The sequence below is a fragment of the Bombus affinis genome, chromosome 1, assembly GCF_024516045.1.
Source record: "Bombus affinis isolate iyBomAffi1 chromosome 1, iyBomAffi1.2, whole genome shotgun sequence".
Lineage (NCBI taxonomy): Eukaryota > Metazoa > Arthropoda > Insecta > Hymenoptera > Apidae > Bombus > Bombus affinis.
The window spans coordinates 2585985-2611360 of NC_066344.1; the positions used below are offsets into that span (position 1 = coordinate 2585985).

Here is a 25376-nt window from a genome sequence, read left to right on the forward strand (position 1 = left end):
CGTTTTTAAAGATGATCGTTGGTAAAATCAATTAAACTAAAATATCGATTCTTTAACAATGACTTATTTTCATTTGCGTTATTCTTTCATTGTACGGGATGTTTGTTAAAGATTGCGTGTATTATGAAATTTGAATATTTATGTTCTACATGTCAATAAACGAATAAAAAGTCACATACTGTGGCCATGAAGGCACTGGTACGTTATTGTATTCATCATAGTTTATTTATATACTGATCAATTAGGTCCAGGGTATATGAAATTTCTATTTTCTATGGAAATAAACTGTAGAATCTGCATTATTGAAAGGTAAGAGCATGTGCCAATATTTTTACCAGTGTTTGCTGCAACAATTGAAAAGCTCGGAGGAATAGCAACGAAATTTTCAACTCGAAGAAATCGAACAATCTCTCTCCCTGTCGCTTTATTTTTTTCCTTTCTATTTCTAATAGAGAAGACAAGGGACAGAGAAGTCGAAGAAAGAAAAGAGTGGCGTTGGTGACGAAAATAAAAGAATGTTCAAGACTTCCCTACAGCCACGAAAAAGGGAAGAGACACGTCACGGACGAGTGAATGTTACTCATATCGTTAAGATTACATTTCTCGGATTTTGCCTGACTTTCTGGATTTATTTTTGGGAAACCAACACTTTTGCCTATCATACATAGTATACATTTTTCTTTTTTTGGCATGCGCGCTAACATTTTCGTATTAAGCGTGGTATTCGCTATTTGTAGCGAATGGATCTCGATATTCAGATAATTTACGATAACATGATAAAGGATATATGCGAATGTTGTAAAGCTTTCCGGGAAATCTTGGTATCGAAGAAAGAGCAATGTTTACGACGTTAGAGAATATGTTCGATGAAATTGGATCGTTTTTAGAAACGATAAAACTGTAAGAATCTACAGGATGCTTTGAAAAGGTTTAGTATATCTAAAAAGGATACAAGTTCTGTATCTAAATGGAAGAAGAGACAAAATTCGTATAGATATATCGTTCACGTGTTGTCAGAATTCAAGGATTGGGAACTCTCTTTCTTCCTTTAATTTGAGAAAATTACGGTTATCAGCTGTAATAACTTTTAGTAGAAAGTTTGTATGTTGTCCTAAAAAGACTTTTACGATTCTTTCTCTCTGGATAAATACGGATCCTGTGTATTATTTGCTCTACTTATTCATTTTCAGAAAGAAATCTACTTTTGTTACCTTTCCCATTGAGTCTTTCCGATCTTTTTTAAAAATCCTCAATTAATTCATAGGAATATTCGCTTACGCAATTATTCGCGCTAGTAATGTTTTTCACTCTAGCACAAAATTGTTTGATAGTGTATTTGATATCGAATGGTATAGAATCGTTAAAACGATGGCGCAATGTTGTGATATATATAAATTTATACATGCTTTATATGCAGAATTTTTGCGCTCGCCATTTACATAATGTGTCTTGTACGTTTTAACCCATAAACATATCAAATTTACGTAATAATTTTGTTAAGAGCAACAGGAAGAATAGGATGTGGAGCAACGTGAACTTGTCCCACTGAATATCTTGCTCAATATCGAAAATTTATTCATTAAGGACCTAGACTTTCACGTCAGTCGGTGTCTCTAATAGTAAAACCCGTACTATGCTAACAGTATTATGTTGTCCTAGTTACCCGGAACGAACGTCGTTCAAAACCTACGTCTCGAATTGAGAAATTCATGTCTGATGACAGAATAATCCACCAAATTTATGGATCAATTTATCTTCAAGGGAAATTCAACGCTTTTCGCTATAGCGTTCATTATTCACTAAGATTGATTAGGTGATATAAATATTTTTAAAAAATTCAAAATTATTTTATTCGGATTTTCTACTTATTTGTTATAATTGATATTTATTATTTAACAAAATAGTTTCTATTTTATCATTTTAATAAATTTATAAGTTATACGAGTCTATATGCATGTTTGTAAATTTTAAACTGTAAATATATAGCAGAGCTGTAAATATTTTGCAAACATGGAAAATATTATCACGAATATGTTATACTTTCATAAATAGACAATAGATATGTAAGTTTCTGATGCCTTAAGAAACAAACGATCAACTACGACCTTACTTGTTACTCCGTTACTATTAATAATCCTTTGCTCCTTGCTATTGATTCATCAATGAATAATGCACACTAGGAAAATTTAATACAAATAATACTCCTTGAAATATTAAAAGAAGTGACTCAATTATGACGAATAGTTGTTTACTTATATTCATAAATAACCCACCGAATTTCATTAAACAGTAAATCGCAATACGATGCAACTACGCTGGTAAATTGATTGTTATATACATAATCAGATAATGATTTACATCGAAACCACAAATTAATTCCACCTATCATATCATCAGTAAACAATTCCATTTTCCAACGCCTACTCAAGAAAAATCACATCGATGAAACACCAATTTTTTCCTGAATATAATTCCATGCTTTTTCAACCAACAAATTAACCAAAATATCGTTTAAAAACATTAAACGCATATAGAATTTCTATGCTTTCATTTAAAGGGAAAGATGCTCGTTTAAGTGCACAGTTATCTTCATGGAATTTAAACAAATATCTTTTTATCCAACCGACTTATCCCATAGCCACTAAAGGACTCTTCCAATTTTCTAATTTTAATCAAAATTGAATCAGAAAACTTCTCCCTGTAGAAGTTCAAAATCCAACCGCGATTCCGCAATTATTGAATAATTTCTTTCCCAATCTCAAAATTAACCACTAATTTAATTTATTCTACATTATAATTATATTAGATTCAAACTATAATTATATTAAATATATTATATCGAAACAAAATTAACACCTAATTCTAAGATGAAATTAAAACTGAATTAACAATCTCGATGCAAGATAAGGATGGAAAATTTGACAATTACTCAACAACTTCTTTCCTAAGCTCCAATTAACCAACCCTAGAATCACTAATTAATACAAAATTAATCCAACATACATAGAGTAGCTAGAAATACTAGCGTATTTCTATACGATGCGTTGTACCGATCAATAGCACTTGCGTATGACAGCAAAAATACGATAGTGTGAAAACGAAATGTAGGACTAGCTAGAAGAACGCATCGTCGGAAAATGCGGATGTGCAGAAGTACTTTTTATAGGCACCGTATGTACTATTTACTAGAAAACAACCGTTCCTCGTGCAAGGCCATAACCGCGATCCAAGTGAAATTTCGCATTCGAACATTTAAACTGTCATCGTCACTATCAAAACTCTGCCTTACTTAAAAATCTTCCTAAAGCTTGATTCATACCAGCGATCTCGGATTACGTCAAGTCAAGCACCGGTGAAAATCGCTTATTCGTGATCCAACGAGAGCATTCACAGTAGGTCGATTTCAATGAAAATCTGTTGACCGTGGCATTGGTTTCTCACTGATCAAAATCAACAGTCGAAAAGGAACACGGAGGACCACCGTTCAATTGAATTTCTATGGAATTACAGCGAGCAATACGATTTCAGTCACAAAGTATATTTGGAGAACGACATTGTCTTTTCTTCGAGTGAACGAATAGAAATGACAGAGACTACGACAGGATTTTATCGTTGTTCACAGTTTAGTGCAAATGCCTCGATAAAATCCTAAATTTTAAATCGTCTTCGATTGATCGTCATCTGACCGTACCTTTGATCGCTAACGTGAATCAGGCTTTACTCGATTATTTTCTACCATTCGAGCAAGTTGATGCTCGTCTATTATTCAAATCGATCGAACCCTCTTAACGATTAATTGAAAACGAGAAACCCGTGGCTCAAGCGGAGCCGCAAGTCGACGCGCGGTTCACGCAGCGTTCTCGCGCTCACTGACAGACGCCCACGCATCTACGCACTTCTCACACCCTTGCTCTTGTCTCCCCCCTTCAAACCGTTCCCCGTTCGTCTCAGCCCCTTTCTCCGACACGTTCTCCTTCCTCTTCGGTTCTCATACAGTCGTGCGTGCACTCGTGCAGCCGGCGTGCTCCTCTCTTTCGTCCAGTGCTCGTTTCTCGCATTTTTCTCCGTCTCTCTCTCTCTCTCCCTCTGTCTCTCTACCTCTGCTTATGTTCTTCGCTTTCCTTCTTCTCTTCGTCCTTTTTTTTCATTTAATTTTCCTGCTCGATCCCCTTTCTCGACAACAGACGATAATGTCACGTCTCGCTCTTTCGAATGGAGCGTTGGCGTGGAGATTTTACGCGCGACACGTCGTCGTGTCGCGCGAGAACGCATCGTCCCAGATTGAATTTGGAGCAATTGCGTTCGTGATGACAGTTAGGATTTTTTTCCTAACGATTAGAGCTTTTTTTTGTAAAATTATATTAATATTAGATTAATAAAAAGTGAGTTACGAGTGGAGGGTTTTGGTATGGGAGACTCGGATGCATAACGGTCCGTAGTAATTAATTTCGAAATTAAGTAGTTTCTGCAGTCATTCTCATAGTAACTTCGGTAATTTAGCGTTTCTGTTGTAATTATAGTTTCAATATATTATATTTGCTCTGGCTGATTTTGATGGCTGCGATTGAATGACAACTTGGTTGAGATATAATCAAGCAAACAGTTAAGAATTTCGACAATTTACTTTGATATATTTTTAGTTATTATGTAATTATTAAAGCTTTAAAAGCTTGATAAAGATGAAATTTGGATGGTACAACTGCAAGAGTTTTCATACCAGAGGTTTGAATGGAATTGTTAATGTAAGTTCAGGAAGGGATAAGTATAATCGACGATGCAGTTAGGCCAATAATAGTGTGGGAGATTGCCCTAATGTTGTCTATTACGTTACGTGCGACCCATTGTTTTCTCAAGTTGTCGGCTGTCTGTGCAGACTTGCTACCAATGTATTAGGTGACGAATGTAAGCAGTATGATCGTCGAAATAAAACTAGTGTATCTTCTTCTTTGCCAATTTTCCTCGTTTCTTTAAAACGAACTTATTAAATGAATTTCATTTGTTAATTCAATTGCTCTTAATTTTATTTCCCGAAATCAGACTCGTACGTATGCCTTTTACAAAAGTTCTACATTTTTTACAAAATAGCTCCACGGAAACCTACTACTGCAGTTAAACAAACTCAAATAAATATAACTTTAAGAATGATCAAAAAGTTCAAAGCCTTCCAAAATTTTCTTTCGAATTTCTAACCAGAAATTGTTCATCGAAGTTCATTTTCGTATCATCCTACGATCTCGTCGTTCACTTTGCTCCAGCAAAATCTCATCTCATCTTTTTCTATTTGGCGTTCCACGGAAATGTCCTTCTCAAACGCATTTGTGGTTGACTTTTTCTCGAGTTCGCTGGTACAAATCATCTACACTCCTACGAACGCGGGCTCGGCCAAGTTTAGCAGTAGACATCCCCCGTTTTCGTGCATGCGCGCCATGAATTCGAGCCTTCTAAAATCGTACGAGGCGGCTGGTCGCGACAATCGACGACGATCGCGCGAAATGCGAACGAGTTCGCTTTCACGTGCGATCGACGGGCCGAAGGACTCGTTCGATAACGAGGCCTCGATAATTTGGCTCTTGAAGCACTCGTCAATACAGTACAGTCAACGTTGAAAGTACATGCATATTTTTGTACTTCCAAATCAAAAGATCTATCGAACACTTTCAGATCGCATGCTGCAAATTAAACGTGAAACTATTTTCTATGTGCTTTGTAGATAACCAAAGCTCTCCTTTTCTTAATCAAATTTTAATTAAATTGAAATTTTACATCTTCAGATAGAAATCTACTGAAATTAAATTTAAGGAAGCTTCATTTCAATCTTAATTGAATTACAATTTGAAATTTTCTGTATTCGTTATACAGCTGTAATTGAAATTGTCCCATTCTTTGTTAAATTTTTTATAATTTTTAATAATTATCTCTTTTACAAAATTTGAAGAAAGTATATGTATAATTTCCTGTAAAAAAATGGGCGTGACCCTCGATTCTTTAAAACAACTCCGCTTCTGGAGCAGACAGATTACGTCATGTGATGTAATATTCAAAATCATCTTATTTTCGGTACCAAAAATGTTTATCTAGTTGTTACTATTTTTAAGCTTGATCCACTTGCCAATGAAATTTTGCATATTGGATATTAATTTTGTTACGGTTAGATCGAAGTATGCCCTTCATTAAAGTGGTAAAAGACTCGATACTTTTAACAGTGGAATTAATTGTGTTTAGAATGAAACAAGAGTAGCTTGTTTTCGTTCGACTGATTCTATTTCACGCTGATTCTCCATGGATGAAATCCAGAAACGTGGAAACAGACCCCTTCGCCTGTTGTCTCTTCGTTAAGCATCGATTATGTTTAATTGAATCCCTTTATTCCATCTTTTTATTTAATCAGCATAAATCGATACCTCTCTGTATGAAAAGCTCAGTGATATAAATCGGCTGCTACGTTTTCTGAACTCTCAGGACGCAAATTGCCAAAAAAAAAAAAAAAAAATAATCAGATCATGCATCTATTAATTGCAGTTTTACAATGACCTGAACATGTAATCAGCTTTAATTACAAAATACGATTGAAACGTTGGTTATAATTTGAAACTAAGACGATTGGAATTTAACATCGATATCCAAGCAGATATTTTTTATAATTTTCACACACACTACAACGTATAGGTTCGTTATCATATTTCAAGGCAACTAAAATTCCAATCGTGGCATCCCGAACATATTTTGATCATACTGTTATCGTTATCTTAAGCATAAAAGCGAACAAAAATCAACTTCCACGAAATTTGCTCAGAACCTTAGCCAAACAACAGACCTTAGTCGAATTCTTGCAAAAGCATCGGAGCAAACACGTATACCCATATGTATACTATAAACGACTATAATTAAAATAGTATTGTGCGACGAAAATAAATATACAGCGTCTACAGAAAGTATCTGCTCGTATTCTTATTTTCCGATGAAGATTTTCTTAGCAGATGCTACACTTCGTTTTCACAGTATCAATTCATCGCATGAAATATTCTTGAAGTTAATTAATTGGCATATAAATGCTATAATAAATGCAAATACACTGACGAAACATGACGATGTTTCTATTTCATAAAAAATTCGACATTAGTTTCGCCGTACGTACCTTCGCGTTCTTAGCAACTAAATTTTTACATTTAGACAACTACATATTACAACTACATTTTTGGTTAGAAATATTTTTTTTATTAAGATTGAGGAATTTCGAGTTCCGTCACTCGTTTCGACTTAGATTTGGTAGATCCAAGATTAAACATTAAGCAACGAATTTTATAACATCCTCGATGTAACGACCGGCTCGTCGCCCATGGTAAATTACACAATCTTCCTGGTAGAACAGATCGCCACGGACGAATAAGGCCTGTCGAAGGCCAGTCTGTCGAATGTTTCCAACCCGATACTTGTTCTCTTTGCCGCCCTGTGTTCGGCCGTAAATTAAAACGCGACAATGAAACGATTTATCGTCGAACGAGCAACGTACGTGCCAGATGAGCCATTAGCTCGGATCGAAGGTTTACGTTGGTCGAAGCAACATCGACGCACATAAATTTGTTTCTTCGTTCGAAACAATATTGCTACTTCTCTAGAATTTCATCTCGATAATATCGTCTGCGGCCAATTTATCTCCTAATTGTTCATTAGTCGCCGCGTTTGCGCGACGAACGCCCGGAAAAATCTTGTCCAACCGTTATAGCGTTTCGCATCCCGAAGAATCGGAGCGAGACAAACGCGTGCAATACGCGTTCAAGATGCACGTTTTAGTAACGTAATAGTTGGCACGATGTTCATCTAGGATTTTTTAGATTTAGACGCGTTTTAGATTAGTAATATCGATGCTGTTTAAATTATAGCGATAGGATTTTTTTAAATCGTTGTTTAAATTATAATTATTTGAATAATTTACTAATAATTGGATTTATTAATATCAGTCGTGGAATAAATGAGAAACGTAGCTTGATCATTTTCTTTCGTAATATTTCGAGTAGGAAAGGTGATGATTCTTTTTTGCTAAGAAAAGCAACCGATTAATTAGGCAATGGAATAATTATTTCGGGTATATATCTGATCACCAGTTAGAATCATTTGGCCACAGGTAACATTTAAATTACGATTATTTGAATAGAATTGAAGAATTCGGATCTGGTACTATTAGTGGAGGAAGGATAAATAAAAAACGTAGATCGACAATTTCCTTTCGTGACGTTCGAACAAGGAAAAGTAAGATTACCTTTACCATACCTCCCTGTAAAGGGTGTAGAATTAATTAGCGAATTATCAGAGAATTTGTTTAAGCTTCAGTTGATATTTATTGGTCACAGATAATGTTAATCCACGAACGATATTAAAAAATGACGTCCAAAGTAATATTTCTTTTTTTAATTGTTCGATCCTTTTATAAAATATATCGATAAGAAGGAAGAGTAAAGATGGTGAAAATTAAGAATCTCCAAGAACAAGAAAAAAGATTCACTACTTTAAGTTTAAAGGTTTATGTTTAAAAATATAAAAGAGTCATCGGTCGAATCGACGAAAAAGGGACTCGTATCGAAGTAAACATTTGAGAAACGCAGATTGACGATCAATTAGCGGACAGTGGCAGAGGAAACGATCGGATTAACAGTAACCTCTACTTAAACTGACAGTGGAAGCGCGAGTTGTGGGTCAAATGCAGCCGCGCGAGCGTGTAATTCAGACATTATGCTGAGCAAGAATCATGTACAGTGTACAATGCGTTCGGTTTCATGTTACGAGGTGAGAGAAGAACACGCACGCACAACGAAAACGTACGATCTTTTGCAATCGTAACGCGGCAGAATCCGCACTGGCTCGTTTAATTGCCTGAATATTACAAAGTCATTCTTCGTCTGTGTATTTCGTTAAAGAAAGTATACAACAGCGGTCAAAAGTTTCTAATTATTCTTTCTATTTACACAGCTGTACTATCTAACAACAAGAGAAAGATGGTAATTGAATAGAATAGAAAAGATCAAGAAGAGTTTCTTAGAATAGTCAGCAGTATACTTTGCTGCTTTTGCACAGAATGTAATAAACACGAACGAAGCAACAGCTGTAGCGTAAAGTATTATTGTTTCAAATATTAATACCAGAATTATCAGGATGTAATTTTTCATAGAAATCCTGTAATTTTACAATGTTACTTTAACAGATTTGAATGGCTTTTTGAGAGTATTTTCTCTTTGAATTATATATATTCTTTCATGCAAGTATCTTTTGTCTTGATTTCTCTGTTACAAATACTTTAGTCGATATGTTACGAATTGGTGCTTTAAAACATACCCAGTGCCTTCTTTTAGACCTAGTTGAACGATACACTGAATCATATACTGACTTTCCTATTATTTTTAACTAAATTAATTATAATTCCAATATAATGTTATTGCTACAAACATCAATGATAATCTTCTTTGTCTTCATGGATTTTTAACTAACTCTAAGTAAAGGCTCTCCTAAGGTAATAGGGTTTTAATTTCATTTAATTTCGTTTAAGTTTACTACTAACATTCTTATTATTTTTAACTATTACCTAACTAATAATAATTCCAATATAAAATTATTGCTACAGACATCAATGATAATCTTCTTTATCTTCATAGATTTTTGACTAACTCTAAGTAAAGGCTCTCCTGAGGTAACAGGGTTTTAATTTCATTTACTTTCGTTTAAGTCTTAAGACTTTGGACGGTAATTAATATCTGTACACATGGCATAATTCGTCCGAATAACTTTGATATTTCCATTCTTTGTATCTTTAAGCGAAGATCGAGTAGACGACTTGGATTCTGTTTCGTTTATTTCTGGCCTTCAGGATATGTAACTCGTTAAGTGTTACATCTAACGCTAGGATGCCAGAAACTGGCAATCAAAATCAGAGATATATTCAAAATATTCGAGAAACGTTATTACCTTGCTTCTTGTTTCCACTTGTTCTTGAAATTCACGCGTTGATGAATACGAGTATTTTGCTACGAAGAATAGATCATAGTTTCTTAGACACAGATTAAGAATATTGATTAAAATAATAGACATATTTGTCTTTGTACACATTTAACGAGTGTATAACTTTTAATATAAACATAGAAAATATCTGTATCATTCTATAAAATTATATGATCTTTATCGTTAAAAGTACTGGAGCCAAGTCATCGAAACTAAGTAGTACAAACTGTATTTGCACCGTTGCGCTTAACAAAATTATATAGATAGCTTTTATTGCGACCACTCAACCACGTATTTCACCTAACAAGTGGACTTTTTTATCTCTATGCAGAAAGCTATGTTACAAGTCGCTTCAGTTTCTATCGTAGAATCAAATTGATCGTATGTAGCTAAGAATAATCTGCATTGCAAATGTATGAAAAACTGGAAATCATAGCTCATAAATTGGAAATAAAGAAATCTGTTTCTTGATGTTACATGCGAACAGTGCGATTAATCTTATATATTTATCTAGCTGATCGTTAACGAATATATTTGTATCAATCGACCACTCGAAGGAAATATGTACTGTGGAACGAAAATATTTTGTTTCTCAGAATTGCTTTAACGTTAGTTCATACAGTGAATCATATGTATAACAGTTACGTATTCTGATATAAAGCAACTGAAACGCGTGGGTCATGTAACCGATTAAATCAGCCGATCAAAAATGTAACCAGAAATACCTCGAAAAATACTAAAAATATTTTACAAAGGAAAGGACAATTTTTCATTTTAAACACAATCGCAATAATCTTCCAGAAGAATCACAATTTTTCCAGAACGATGGCTGTAAAATTACAGTGTATGCCATGATACTTAAATTTAATTAATACACTGAATTTAAATACTACACGGGGAATGGTATTATTTTAGAGAATGTCACTAAAAGGTAATTTGAGAATACGCGGATTAATGGAAGCTATGATTCATTTATGCAGTATTCGGTTGATATAAAAAACGAAAGAAATTCAAAGGATAATTCGCTAAACGGATGAATCATGGAGGAAAATTTAGTATTAGAAAAAATGGAGCTGTACCATTTGCAACGCGCTTCAAGCAAACTGTATACGGTAAGAAGAATCAAAACTTCTGAAAAATTCCAAATAATCAAACGAATGAGAACTTGATGTAAGAAATAGCAAATTTCTATCGATTGAATCGCCACGATGTAAACCACCCTTTATTTCAAAGGAGAGCCAGGCAAAGTACAACAAAGAACGAACGAATAAAAATAAGAATAAAAAGAAAAAAAAATAAAAAGCCTAAAGTTCGAAATTCTCGACGATCGACAACACAGGCGATCGCTGGATCTCTCGAAAGATGGGTCACCAGTGAATCACCGCGTTTCGCCAAGGTAGCGCATAGCGACGCGTCTATTTCGGTTCTTGAGGGCCTCTTGGGGGCGAAGTGACTCGAGGGGTGGCCAGTCTATGATTCAACGTCCGCCTCACCACCAAAAACTCGTGTACTCTGCACACATTCTGTCTCCTGTACGTGTGGAATCAACGGAGGATACCCACCTGGTCTCGCGTGTATGCACGTCGAATGCTATTTTCGCGGACGACCGCGAGTAATCGTCCGAAGGACCCTGAATCTGGGTTAGCCAATTAGACGAGCCTTTGAAACGCTCCCTTGTCTTTGCCGCGAGCCGACGAATCGAAATTCAGCGGTCTATGTTTGTTACACAACGCTTAACCCTCTGCAATCTAGCGGACGATTTTCATACCTTTTTTGTACAAAATATTTTCCGGTACAAATTCACGAACGAAATTTACAATTAGAGACAGAAATAAATGGACAGGTAATGGAAGTGGATATCGAGTTTACGTACAATTAAGTTTCATTTATCGTACAGGGTAGCTCAGCAATCGTGGTACAGTCGATAGTACGATGATACTACGTGAGGAACAGATGAAAACCGTAGAATAAAATTGGTTCGTAGAAGTTTCGTTTTCGAGAAAATTGAATTTCGACATATGTCAAATATAACACTTGAACTTGGCTCGTGCGAAATAATTTTATTCCACACTTCCGATTTCTTTTCTTCCACGTAGCATCGTTCTATTATCGACTGTATCGCGATTCTTAGGACAACTTGTATATCCTTAGGGTACACGAATTATTTAGCAAATAATCGAAATTTAACAAAAACATCGAATTTAAGAAACATCGAAAGTTTACAACTTTGCGCAAACGAGCCATATTTAATGGAATTTCATCGATACCTATTCCCGCTATTTTTGTCCATCTATTTTTGGCCGCGACTGAATGTCTCGTATAGGTTTGTCACAAAGGGACCTTTCACGCAATGCAAAATACGCGACGCGAGAATGGCGTGGCTCGTCGAAATTAAGGGAACAAGTAGACGCGATTTCGGTGTCGCGGTTGACGGGTTAACGATGGTGGACGTTGTTTGATTGCAAACGTGGGTGTGAGAGTTTGTTTGAAATTTTCGCTTCTTAGAATTATTAGCGGTTCGTTATTATGATTTTAAGAGGCAGGGAAAAGGAAGGATTACGCGAATACGTATAACTCGGTGAGTGGCTTCGAAAGTATTTTTGGACCGCTGAATTCGACTCGCTCTTTTTGCGGCGACCACGAGGTAGATTTTAGCGGCTGGTAATTGGTAGAGCAGAAACTGTGACGATGAGATTGAGCGTAACTGGAGAATTTTGAGAAACAAAGAGGAATATTGGTTTAGGTAAAATTTTGGATCTTTACTTTATAGCCGTGAGGCTACTAATAGAAAATATCTTAGAATTTCACGCGGAAGTTAGGTGGACATGCTATTTTTAAGAATCATCTTCTTTAGAATAGGCTTTGAAGTTACCTTCTTAAGAACTGTCCTGCTTTTTAAAATCGACGAAAGACGTATTTTAAAAATCAAAAGTCTGACTTGCAAAGATTCGGAACCGTAAAAAGATGTCATTCATTTTGCAGATCAGACTATGGAAAGTAAAAATGTCTGCTGTTTTGTTGATCACTAGAAACAGACTGGAAACCTCTTGGTAAAAACCTAATTCGCAGAAACTGTTTCTAAATGGCTGTATATTCTAAACAAGCGTCCTATTCTTCTATTAATCACTAAAATAATATTAGAAATCTTTTAGCAGCAGCTCAACTTCTAAAGATACAATACTGCAGCCACAAAAAGTACATCCAACTGTTGGCAATCAGATATAATAAAAATCAGGAAATATCGAATAAAGGCCACACGGGAGAAACAAGATGAATCAGATTCTTCGGATCTTATCGAGACGCGATCTTAAATTTCAACACAATGCCGATTAATCTTACAGCGACAATATTACATTTTTATTTGCTTTTTAGATTAAACGCATGTATCTATATATTTGTCACCCTGTTGAACATTTTCAAAAACATCGATAATCGCAAGATTCACGATACCGTTGGTTTTGTATAACACTTCGTCAATGTATCATCTATTTTTAGAAAGCTAACATCGCAGAACCTGACGAACCACCTCTCTTTTGTATTGTATTAAAGCATCGTTTTTTAACTACCGTAAAAATGGTATAAATTGGAAAAGTAGCAACTTTGAAAATTCACCGGAACCACATTATCGCATTTCCTTCATATAGTCGCCAAATAAAAATGAACGGCACTTACCTTTTTCTGTTGGCCTCGGTTTCGACGATGTGTAACGGGAATATTCGCGATCGAAGCAGAAATCATCGTGAAACGAATCGTCCGCCTCGAAATCGGAATACTCGAGTCGTCGCGCTATCACGTTTCGTTCTGTTATCTGGTCGCATTCTTCCGCCGTAATTCGTCTCTCGCGATAGCTGCCACCTGGATAACTAAATGAAACAACGTCTCGATTAGTCTCTCCGTGGTATTCGCTGTATCGATCGATTCGATCGATCGGAGTCTACCTGCGATCCGCGATCAAGTTGCACGCGACAGAAGAATCGTGTCGCGTTGAATGTTGACGATTCATAGGTGTCGTTTTCACGTAGTTTTCTTGCGGTAGAAACAGGTCCCTCAGAGCTACGTACCTGGGCGAACTCTCGATCGCTCTTTCGCCGATGTTTTGGTCCCGATATGTCCCATAGAATGGCGAAGGTACTCCTGAAATTACGTTACAACGTTTACTATATCGGCTTGCTAACAGATTTTAATTAACACTAGAACTACCACACCAGTGAAATTGACTGCTTTTTCAATTTTATTTTCAAATTCCTACTTCGTGTTATATTTTTTTTCCGCAATGATGTAATGATCTTCGCAACGATAACTAAAAGAATAATATGATGAGTTTTATTTTGTTTTCTATGTATTCAAACTGAAAATAATTTTGTATCAAGGCTACTTATACCAATGCCAGCCAAAATGATTGGTACTTGTCAAAGTGTTAAAGGCTCCTGCAATTTGTTCATCGAACCCCAATTAATCAATTTCCTCGTTTTCTACAACTTCGCACACGTTTTTACAATTTTTACTGCGTATCATTAAATATGATGAAAATCAGTTATCAGGAAAATTCCGGATCGATCGCTAGATCGCTAAATGTCAACACTAGCAATACCACACCAACCAAAATGACTGGTTCTACAATTTTATAAATGTGTCAATCCTCGTTTATGGATCATGGTCCCAAATGGATTAATAATACCAAAAATGTGCTACGTAACATGGAATTGTTTCTGTAAGAAAGTAATAAATCAATAAATATAAAAATATTCTATTATTACGTATTTTTTAAAGACCAGTCACTTTCACTGTTTTGGTAAAAATAGCTTCGTGTTAACTATCGGTAGTTCTAGTGTTAACACGAAGATGCATTATTATTATAATTATTTATATTTTTAGTGCTTATTAGTACACTGTGAATTTTTATTATAATTATTCATCACAAGTAGAAGGGTATAAAAATAGACAGAGTGCAGAAATGTATAAAATATCTAAATTAGTATAGTACAGCGATGTTTATAACATTTAGTGGATGAAACACAATCTGTACGTAGGTTCTAGTTTCATTAGGTTTATCCACAAAGATTCAAAGAACATCAACAGTCCATTTATCAAAGTATTACGCGATTTAACAAGTTTTTCATTGTAAATAAATATATTATTGTTTGAAGAGCTTTCAACGAAATGGAAATATACCGAAATAATCTTATTATATTGTTATTAAAAGGTAAATGTTACATAAAATCCACTCTGAACGTAACAGTAGAATTATTTAGGAATTTCCTAAAGAGAAAACGAGTATTAAAGTTGAGAAAAGGTCAAGTTAAATAACGTTAAACGCGTGATTGTACATTATTGAAGTTGCATGATCCGTAGCAAACAACTACCATAAGCCAGAAGAAAAGCAATAAATATCTGCCAAATACAATGAAAATCCAGGTCACCTGTCGGTGGCAATACAAAAGGACAGCTATAAAAAGAATCTACGACTGGAATGTGTCAAATGGGCCATTAAATTTACCAGCGACTGCGATCAATAACCATATAACAGAATGAGCGAGATAAATGCTTCTCCAAAGCTGTTTAAATGTCAATGTCCTAGTTGATAGGAAGTGTGCCAACGAACGTTACATCAACGGAATGTAACGTTTTTTTTTTTCTAGTAAAAGAAAAAAAATAAAGCAGAAACGAACAATCTCCAAAAAGAATTGCAACTTATCGACTTTTATCGGTTTCATCGTGTTTATCTCTGGATTCTCTTGATTTGTTTCTAATTACGGATCGAACGAAGGAATGGAAAGAATGCGACGATGCTTCCGCTCGATCAACGAGCTTCTCCGTAAAATTTGGTCGAACCAGCACTATTTTTGGCTACTGTTGCATGCCAAACCTCCGGAGACCTGCAATCTCGTCTTATTACGTCTTGTTGGATTCCGTGCGAAATGATTAAACGAAAGATTGCTTCTGTTTGGTAATTCGAACAATGACTTCCGGTTTTGTTGCATCGTTCATTTGTCGACTGAAACGATGCTTTGGAACAAGGTATTAGGTCGTCCGAGAAGTTTCTTTCGTTTTATAAGAAAATAATGGATGCACGACATTTTTCGTTTTATATTATTTTATCGAATTACGTATGATTCATTTTGTTCTATCAAGATAAAGATTACAACGTCCGACAGATTAGGTTTCACGTTTGTATAAAGATGCGTCGTTATAAAAGACGTGTCTGTAAAAGAAAAAGACTTTTCGGACAACCTAATAAATTGTACGAATTTGATTGTGGTAAATATTGTTAGAAAGATGACGTAATAATAACTTTGCGATTATGCGTTGTCTAAAGCCTTGGTATATGATTTTTACATGGAAATCCGAAGATCCAAGTTAATTATATGGAATGTTCCATGCAAATGGACAGAACTATTTACATCGTTTTGCAACGATAAGAGATAAGCAAAGCTGATTGCAAAATTACGATATTTGTATAATGTAATATGATATAATATTGGAGTTAGATACTAAATAAAAAATGACATTATTTTGGAGAACCTCGTTAAAAAGATTTGAACAAATATGCATGTAAGTAACGAGAATAATAGTTTTTATTGAAAATCAATTAATAGCCCATTCTGCGAATATTTGATTTTGAGTAAAACGATCGGTGCCTTCCATCAAATTCAAATATCGTTTCTCGTGAAAAATCTTGGTAAATCGTACTAGAAGTGGCAAAGATTGCGCAATGATTCGTCGAACGGGCGATTTAATATCACGAACGAACGAACAGCTATGACGCGTTTTTTGTAAAAAAAGAAAAGAGAAATAGTACCGAGATCTTTAACAATCGTAACCGCTTGTTTTTCTCTCGTTTATTCTTGGATCGTCGACTCATATTTTCCATCGCATTCCGGGATTACCTTACCGTCTATTTTCATACCGCATCATCCAACAGCCTGTTCATCCTGCATACGAACGTTCGTGTGTTCGTTTCTTCCAAAAATATTAATTTTCCCCTCGGAAATATATTTACCGTTTCGTCTCATTTTAATTCACGCGATTTATTGACTCATATTTTGCTATTATTTTTCTTTTCTCTTAATTTCTGCTTTTTTTTTTTTTAAATAACTTTTCGATTGAACGATGTTTTTAAATATGTCGACTGACACCTCGAACATATCTGATTTCGATCGGTTCTTTACTTCTTTAGTTTACGAACTCGATAGTGAATATTATTACGCAATGTTTCGCGATAGACTCGTAAATTTCATCATTTTCCAACGTAACAATATCCTGCTTTATATACGTATTACGTATGTATGCGTTACGAAATTCGAAGCAGAGCAGTAGAATAGTGTTTCCAAATTTGCGGACAATGTTACATATAAATATACGTGGACATGTCTAACGCTGCTGACTTTAAAATTAGACACATTCTCCGAAGAACGGTTCCAGATTAGAAATTCCGTTCAAAAATGAAATTCACCTGTTGCCGCTACTTCGAAGAAAATTCTGTTTCGAGGAACGAAAATCATTTCTTTTATCTTTCTTCGTGTATGTCCATTTTCGTAAATAATAATTAAGTAAATAATTGAAGAAAATATATCCCGTTTCAAGAGGATTTAAATATTCTGATTATCAATTGCAAACGACCTAACTACCTTTAAGATACGAAAAAAATGTCCAAAGTAGTTCAACTATCTTGACTATATATTACAAACCAATTATCATCATCCTTCCCTTTTTTTTATACTCAAAATACAGTTCACACGTTTAAAATTGTCAATTATAAACCAACGCTTTTGTTTAATACTCAATAAAAGTGGACTTTCTTTTCAATCAAAGTGGACTTTGGATTTTCTCAAGCAACCTGATATTCTGACTATGAATTACGAAACCAGTCATCATTCTTTCATTTTTTTTTTTTTTTTTTGTTTTCTCTGATATTCGACAAAAATACACACAATGATCTCTAAAACAACCTAATTATTCTGGATGTTAATTATAAACTAATCATCGTCTTCTGCTTTGAAATATCCATTTACCTAAAAATCGTCTCGTTTTCGTTGCTTCGTCGAGGCTGCATAAAATATTCGCGCCAGGATTTCATTTCACTGGGCCAAATATATACGATGCCGTGATGCGAGTGATTAAAGAAAAGCTCAATTAACAAGCGTACACGGCGTGCAAACATCCGCGCTAGTGTTAGTAACCCCCGAATGCTAACATTCGCTAACAGCGTCGCTGCGCTCTACATATTTCTTTTGCTTTCCGAAAATAAGTGGGTGCCTGAAATACGTATGACTAATCGTGCAACAAGAACAAGGCGGAACAATGCTTTTCGATACGTTATTGCGGCATTGAACGTCCCGTTTATTCGCGACGCTTTATTTTTTCGAACGTTCCCCGCCCTTTCCCTTTTCACAAGAATTTTCTACGTATACCAAGTAAAATAACACGGAAACGGGAATTTACGTGCCGCTAACGTAATCGCAAGCTGATTATTTTTCTTATTACTACTTTTTCGAAATGACGCCCGAATTTATTTGATCCGAAAGTATCAGGTTGTCCGAGAAGTTTCTTTCGTTTTATAAGGAAATAATAGACGCACAATGTTTATTGAATTATGCACGAACGTAATAATAGAAACAGAACGAAATGGATCATACCTAATTCAATAAAATAATATAAAACGGAAATTATTGTTCATCCATTATCGCCTTATGAAACGAAAGAAATTTTGCGGACAACTTAATGTTTCTCACTATTCGTAATTACAAAATATCTGTGCGCGAGTTTTGCGAATTTTTATTGCCAGTTCAGATTTTATTTAATTATACAGATATATAGATTTTATTTTCGATTATCGTTTCATGATTGGATATTTCGGTACTTGTGGATTGGTAAGACAGAAGATTCAAAAGTTTAAGAGCACTGCTGAGTGATAAATGTACATCGTGGTTGAGCAATACGTTGGAATGAATTTTCATTGATTGATTTCAATATCGTGACTGATTGATTTGTTGCTATTTACGATACGTCTCGCGTAACCAGACAAAATTTATGATCGTGCAGTTTTTGCCAGTGTCGATCACTGGCTGAAGGTTTCAGGAATATTTCTTCAATAAAAATAGCGGAATGATGTCAACTATCTTATTGTATATAATTAACATTTTTCTCAAGCAACGATTCACGAAGTTATTAATTTATTTGCGCGTTTAATTATTCTCTATCGAAAAGTTAATTCGATCTAAGTAAATCGATTAGAAGAATACAAGGTGACATTTTTATGCGATTGACAGTATGTAATGACTGCGAAGTGTACAGAAAATCATGAAAGACTAAAAATAAATACAGCTGTGCAAATCTGTATTATCTGTTGCAATATTTTATAACAACGTCTCAATTCTACGGTATAAATACAACATGGTATAATATAGTAAGACGATTCTTCTTTCCTTACAAATATTTCTCCTATAATTTATAACCACGCATGTTTCTAAAATTTCAAAACATTTACTTCGTCCAACGTCTTGAACAATAATTTTAAATCTTCCAATATCAATAGTTTCTCTAATTTTTTCAATTCTATTTCCGATTACATAAATTGGATGAAATTAAATCTTGAATAATAATTTTTAATTTCTAAATAATAGTAATCGTGTCAATTTTCTGTTGAATCAAATTTTACAACGCGTTAAATACAATTCTGATTATACATTATGAGCAATAATTTTTATTTCCAAAATATCCATCATTTTTCTAATATTTTTCTATTCGTCACGATATTAGAACAAATTACCCAAAATATTAAATATAATTTACGGTTATATAAATTAAATGGAATTAAATTCTAGATCAAATGAATTCGAAACGAACGAACGTGTGTTAATTGCTTCACCGCTTAAAACTATGTCATGCTGATACCCAATTACATTAGCAGAAACACCTACCATTTCGCGTCATAACCATCATCGATGCTCTGTCCCAGCACCGTATCAAAATCGCACCCTTGCCAATAAAGAACAATCAGCCATAGAAACAGAGAAACACAGAAGAGGAAGAGAGGAACAAGGGAATGAGAAAATAATTCGTGACACCATAATACCCAAGTTTTTTCTTTTTTGTATTGCAGAGGAAGCACACGTTTATTTACACAGTATACCAATAAATTGCTTGCTGCGATGAATGACAGTGTATGATAACAATATATCTATGCGAATCTATTTTACGGTTTCCTGTATTTCGAAACACTCTGAGCAACAAAGCGTTTTAAATAATGCTATATCTCGGACTATAGTTCAAAGAAAATTACGTCTCGATGATCGGAACCTTTTCTATATTATCGGTTCTCGTTTGTTTAATAAATAATTCTGTCGCTTGAGTGTAGTAGCTTGATAAACTGACTAGCATCTGTTTCGTAGAGAATCACGGTGTTTCACATTTGAAATTGAATTTATTTAAAATCTTAAAACGATATTTTAACAATTGTTAAGTAAATATTCCATTTGCAATTATTTAGGAAACTAACTTTTCATCGCTCTTTCAACATCTATAATTTCGTCTGCTTTTTAAATAATATCGCGTTCATACAAAGTTTAGTTTTCTCGATTTCAATTTGTTTTTTTTTTTTTATTATTATTTAGTAGCAATTTCTTTTAAATTACCGCGATTTTAATCTATGACAGGGCAGGCGAAAAAGTTTCAAAAAAAAAAAGAAAAAAAAGGAAAGAAAAAGAAGAAAAACGGAAGAATCTTTATAAATACGTATGCTACATGCTTAATAAAAAGAATAAGATAGGACAAAAGTTGTCGAGAATGAAAGAGGAAGGATAAAGGAAATACTTAGGGTAGTAGAGAAGAAAGAAGGAGATAGAATAGAATAGACAGAGAGAAACGACTTACTATTAAAGCGTGTTCAAATCGTTCCACGGCAACAACGACAGAAAATGCATTCGAGGAAGCTCACTACGCGCTGATAAAAGAACAAAAGATAAAAAGGAAGAACGAAAAAGCGTATCCACCAGCGTTCGCGAATTTTTCTTCAACTTCTCACTATTTGTGTGTTGACTAGTTCTCCTCGCCCCTGTCGTAAAATCGTTCGTTTTGTTTTTACGTACGTACAAAATGCAAAAAAAAAAGAGAAAAATGACTCGCACCCTTCGAAGGGCAGAATATTATTGCTCTAAATACTAATTTATAATTTTCTTCGTGCCCGCTTATTGATAGTTTTTCATTTATAAATAATTTTATTTATCTTATCACGGGCATTGTATCTTTCGTATCATTGCGATTTTGAATAATGTCATCTTGATTGAAATTTGCTTGATTTTATAGATAGAAAAATATTCGTTGATTCGTTTGTTCGATGTTCTTTAGAGATTGTAAAGGATCGATTAAGCGAAACGACCGCGAATCATGAAGTTTGGCTGAAGCTAGAGGCTCAATGTTCCACCACCTTTGTATTAGATTACGTTGCGCTTTTTTTTTTTATTTATTTTTGCTTAATCCCTTCTCGACCATAATTAAATAGGCGCGTATACTGATCGTCTGTTACCTGGCACCTGCAAGGTGGCGGAAGTTACTGTCGAACCTAAGCTATTCGTTGCAGTGCACGCGTAAGTGCCAGCGTCCTCTGAAAAGAAGAAAAAGAGATTTCTTTTATTAGAAGAATTGATATACAATTTTCTAAAATATATGTAAATCATACTATTATTAATATCTCGTAACACGATCAACGTTTCACAATATTTTCCCATTCGAATTTTATTTATTGTATTAATCAATTATCAACGAAATTAAAAGTCCAATATAAGGGGAAAATTTGTTTAATTACCAAAGGTAGAACTAAACGTCCAATAGAGGCTAGAAAAAGCCAGAAAACTTTACTTTTTGCTACTGTTACAGCTTCACGGGGCTATTACACACGATTTTACTGTAACGTAAAATAAAAACGTAATTTTAATTATGATAATAATTGCATACCGGGAAAAGCTCGCACTATGGTCAAACGGCAAACGCCATTACGATAATGAATCTCGTAACACGATGAATTCTCGACGATCCTGCCATCCTTAGACCAGAGGATGTTCGGTTGTGGTTCAGCCTGAACGATGCATTCGAATCTCGCTGTTTGTCCGCTCACCACCGCGATATCTCTCAGTGGCTAAAATTTTTGATCACATAAATCGATCGACTCTTAAACAATAAGAAAACGGTTTGTTTAAACGTTTGTTCGTATAGAGTGTCTTGTTTAAGTTACCGTGATGAATAGAGGTGCCTTTTTCGGTAGTATCTCTAGATAAGGCTGAATTACTTCTTTACTCGAGGCCACTCCATTAGTAGTTGGCCATGGTGATCCTAGAATAATCAGCCAGATTTAATTAGAGTAATTTAAACACATTTAATCTATAGCTTGGTATGGTAGAAAAAGTATATTGATGGTATCTTTAAATTTAAGCGATGGTAGAAGCCAAAAATAGTGTATCAAACGGAAGCGGATTGAAAGAAAGAAGAGGCAGAAATCTTTCGTACGTATAATACTTGCAATGGAAATGTAAGAAGCTGCGGAAGAAATCAAATCGGAGAAGGTACGCGTATACGGCAGAAAATGATAGGAAAGCATATCAAACAAACATAAAATTTGTTTAAAGCGAGAGAACACAATGAACAAGAAGATTGAATAAACTTCGAATTCTTCAGAAACGAGGAAACAGCATGAAGCAAACATGAAAACAACGTTGGATTGAAGCAATTCGAAAAAACGTTACGCTCCATTAACATACCAAATGAGGGTGAATGCATAAATATTCGACTCTCTCTTTTTTCCAGCAAATGCAAATCGAAGAATAACGACACAGGTGGATAATGAAATAATATAAATGTTGAGTTACATGTGAGCCACAGATCTCACAGAAATTTATTGTATTAATAATATTTAGCAATGTTTCTTTGCGCTTAAAATATACTGAAACCTACTTCGTTCCTGACATTCGTTATTTAGTAATTTAATTGCAATTTACGAGAAATTTCTTTATCAATATAAAACTGACTTTCTTACAACTGTGTCGCTATTCTGCCAAAAGTCAACAACGTAAATCGTGTTTCCGCCAAATAAATTCCATCGAGCACGAAGCTTTCGAATCGCTGTTCTTCAGAAACTTACGCGAAGCGTCATAAATTACACTCTGTGCCAAACCACGTCAAGTGCAAAATACAGCAAACCCGAAAATACAAATACGTGCGGAGGCAAAGTAAAAAATTGCAGGTACACAAATGACCAAGAAACAAAAGTATCCAAAGCTGCGGATGCTAAACAAATGCGATGATAATAGTTCGTTATCGATGCAATCGTCGCAGAAGCAGGCGAATACCTGCTGAGTCGACATTGCTGGGTGGTCCTGTAGCGCTACTGTATCTGGGGGAGAGACTTGGTAAGCTTGGGCTCAGGGAAATCGGACTGGGCGTCGTGTGATCCCATCTGGATGGCGATGGCGAACAAGGTATAACGAGACTAGGTGGCGCCATCGTGCTTCCTCCCTCTTGATGCCTCTTTCTCGCGTTTCTGATGTCCTCCGCCTCCGAGAACTCGCTCTCCGACGTTGGCTCCCATTTCACCGTCTTCGACGTGCCAAATTTGCCAGCTGGTTTGCTCTGTCGCGTCGAAGACGCCGTAGAACTGCTTCTCTTCGCGAAACCGTTCTCTTTCCTCGTAGTGAACTCGTGAACGATGGGTACCTCGATGTCGCTGGCTCGTCGTTGGCCTTGGATCGTTCTGTTAGTACTGCTGACTGTTCTTTTGCCTTCCCCGGGAAGCACGATTCCGAACTCGTAGCCAAAGTCGTACTTGAAGTATATCAGCCCGGTGTCTGGGTCGATTTGCTTCGTTCCTGTGTTTTTTTGCGATTTTTGTTGGTTGAAGATGTTTCTTTGCGATGGTTTTGTTTTGATATTTTTATAAGCGGCGATATTATCGATGTTCGATCAAGTTAAATAGAAGCTGCTTTGTAATAATTTTTCTGCCTCTCGAAGATCTCTTCTTTGAGACAGACGAGTATTCGCTGGGATTTCTTTACTATGATACTATGATACATCATTTCTCTAGCTGTTTCGGAGTTTGTAAAATTATATCTCTGAATAGAAACGATGTTTTTGAACTTTCTGTGCAATCAAGTAACTGCCTCGTGACAGCAGAATATTTCTCGACTTTGGATTCGCAATGGAATGCATTATGAACTATACTATATAACTATACTACATAAATGTACAATTATATATATACATACTATATAACTCTATTAGGTCGAAACTTGTAATAATTTTTAAGCAAATGCTTACGTGATTATTAAATATAAGATACAGTATTTAATTGTTTATATATTTCAATAGTAGAAGATCCTATTTTCAATGCAATGCGATATAAACTGTATATTATGTCATAGAATTAAACTGCAATAAAATCTGAAATTCTAATAATTTCAAGCAAATGCTTGTTTAGCTCCAAAGTATAAAATATAGCAATTAACCATACACGTATTTCAATGATAAACTATATAATTATGTCATGGAATTAAACTACAATAAAATCTGAAGTTCTAATAATTTCAAGCAAACGCTTGTTTAGTTTCAAAGTATAAAATACAACAATTAACTATACACGTATTTCAATGACAAAAGATACTATTTTCAATGAAATTAGCCATAAGATGTGCATCTATTATTTATACTATATCGTATAATTGAATTACTATAGAGTCTAAATTACCATGTTCCGAGTGTCGTGACTCCTCTCTGTAAGTTCTGGGCTCGTCGCCATCGCTGGCTCGGCTATCGATCGGATGCTTGAGGATCGGCTTGCCCTGCTTCAGATCCGACTGGATGTCGCTGACGAATTTCTCGGTTTTCGATTTGAAGCTGCTGGTCATGTCGCTCATGTGACGCGACGCGACGTCTGCGGATGTTTCAGATTTTTTTGTGTTACGGGACAACACAGCTCGCCAGCGAAATATTTCTTTACTTTGCTTTACTTTCAGCAAGCGCGCAGAGGAAGATAGACAGTTAGAGTGTAGAGAAGATGATAACCGCGAATTATTTATCAGAATGAAAAGATGGCGAAGATAAGAATTTGAATAGTCGCGATTCTCGAATAAATAGAGAAAGGTGATTAATCTTCAATTAGTATCGTCGGATCATAGGTAAGCACGATAATTTTGCTTGCATTACTTTATCTTAATTAATCCTCATTTGTATTCTAGATTTTATACGATCTCTAGTTTTCCCATTTAGTTTCGCTGTAAACCTCAGAAAATAAACTCTTTTCACAAAATAAATAATTTCGTATACCTAAACTATTTCAATATTTCGAATATCAATGAACGATCAATTAATAAACGATTAATATCAATGAACGAAACGTAGAAAAT

The 25376-nt window shown here is 35.0% G+C and overlaps 1 protein-coding gene and 1 long non-coding RNA gene across 2 annotated transcripts in view; one reads left to right on the forward strand and one right to left on the reverse strand.

The window, feature by feature from the left end:
* The window catches only part of LOC126923947 (titin), a 239916-nt gene that overhangs the window by 131398 nt on the left and 83142 nt on the right, over window positions 1-25376 (reverse strand). Inside the window, exons 48-54 of the mRNA XM_050739153.1 lie at window positions 24719-24904; window positions 23328-23843; window positions 22217-22314; window positions 21940-22120; window positions 21512-21589; window positions 13926-14121; window positions 13660-13850 (exon numbers count right to left, since the gene is read on the reverse strand). Of these exons, the coding sequence (XP_050595110.1) occupies window positions 13660-13850; window positions 13926-14121; window positions 21512-21589; window positions 21940-22120; window positions 22217-22314; window positions 23328-23843; window positions 24719-24904 (1446 nt within the window). The remainder of the gene's footprint in view (window positions 1-13659; window positions 13851-13925; window positions 14122-21511; window positions 21590-21939; window positions 22121-22216; window positions 22315-23327; window positions 23844-24718; window positions 24905-25376) is intronic.
* Window positions 1-25376, forward strand: part of LOC126916428 (uncharacterized) — a 109995-nt gene that overhangs the window by 6642 nt on the left and 77977 nt on the right. The window lies entirely within an intron of this gene.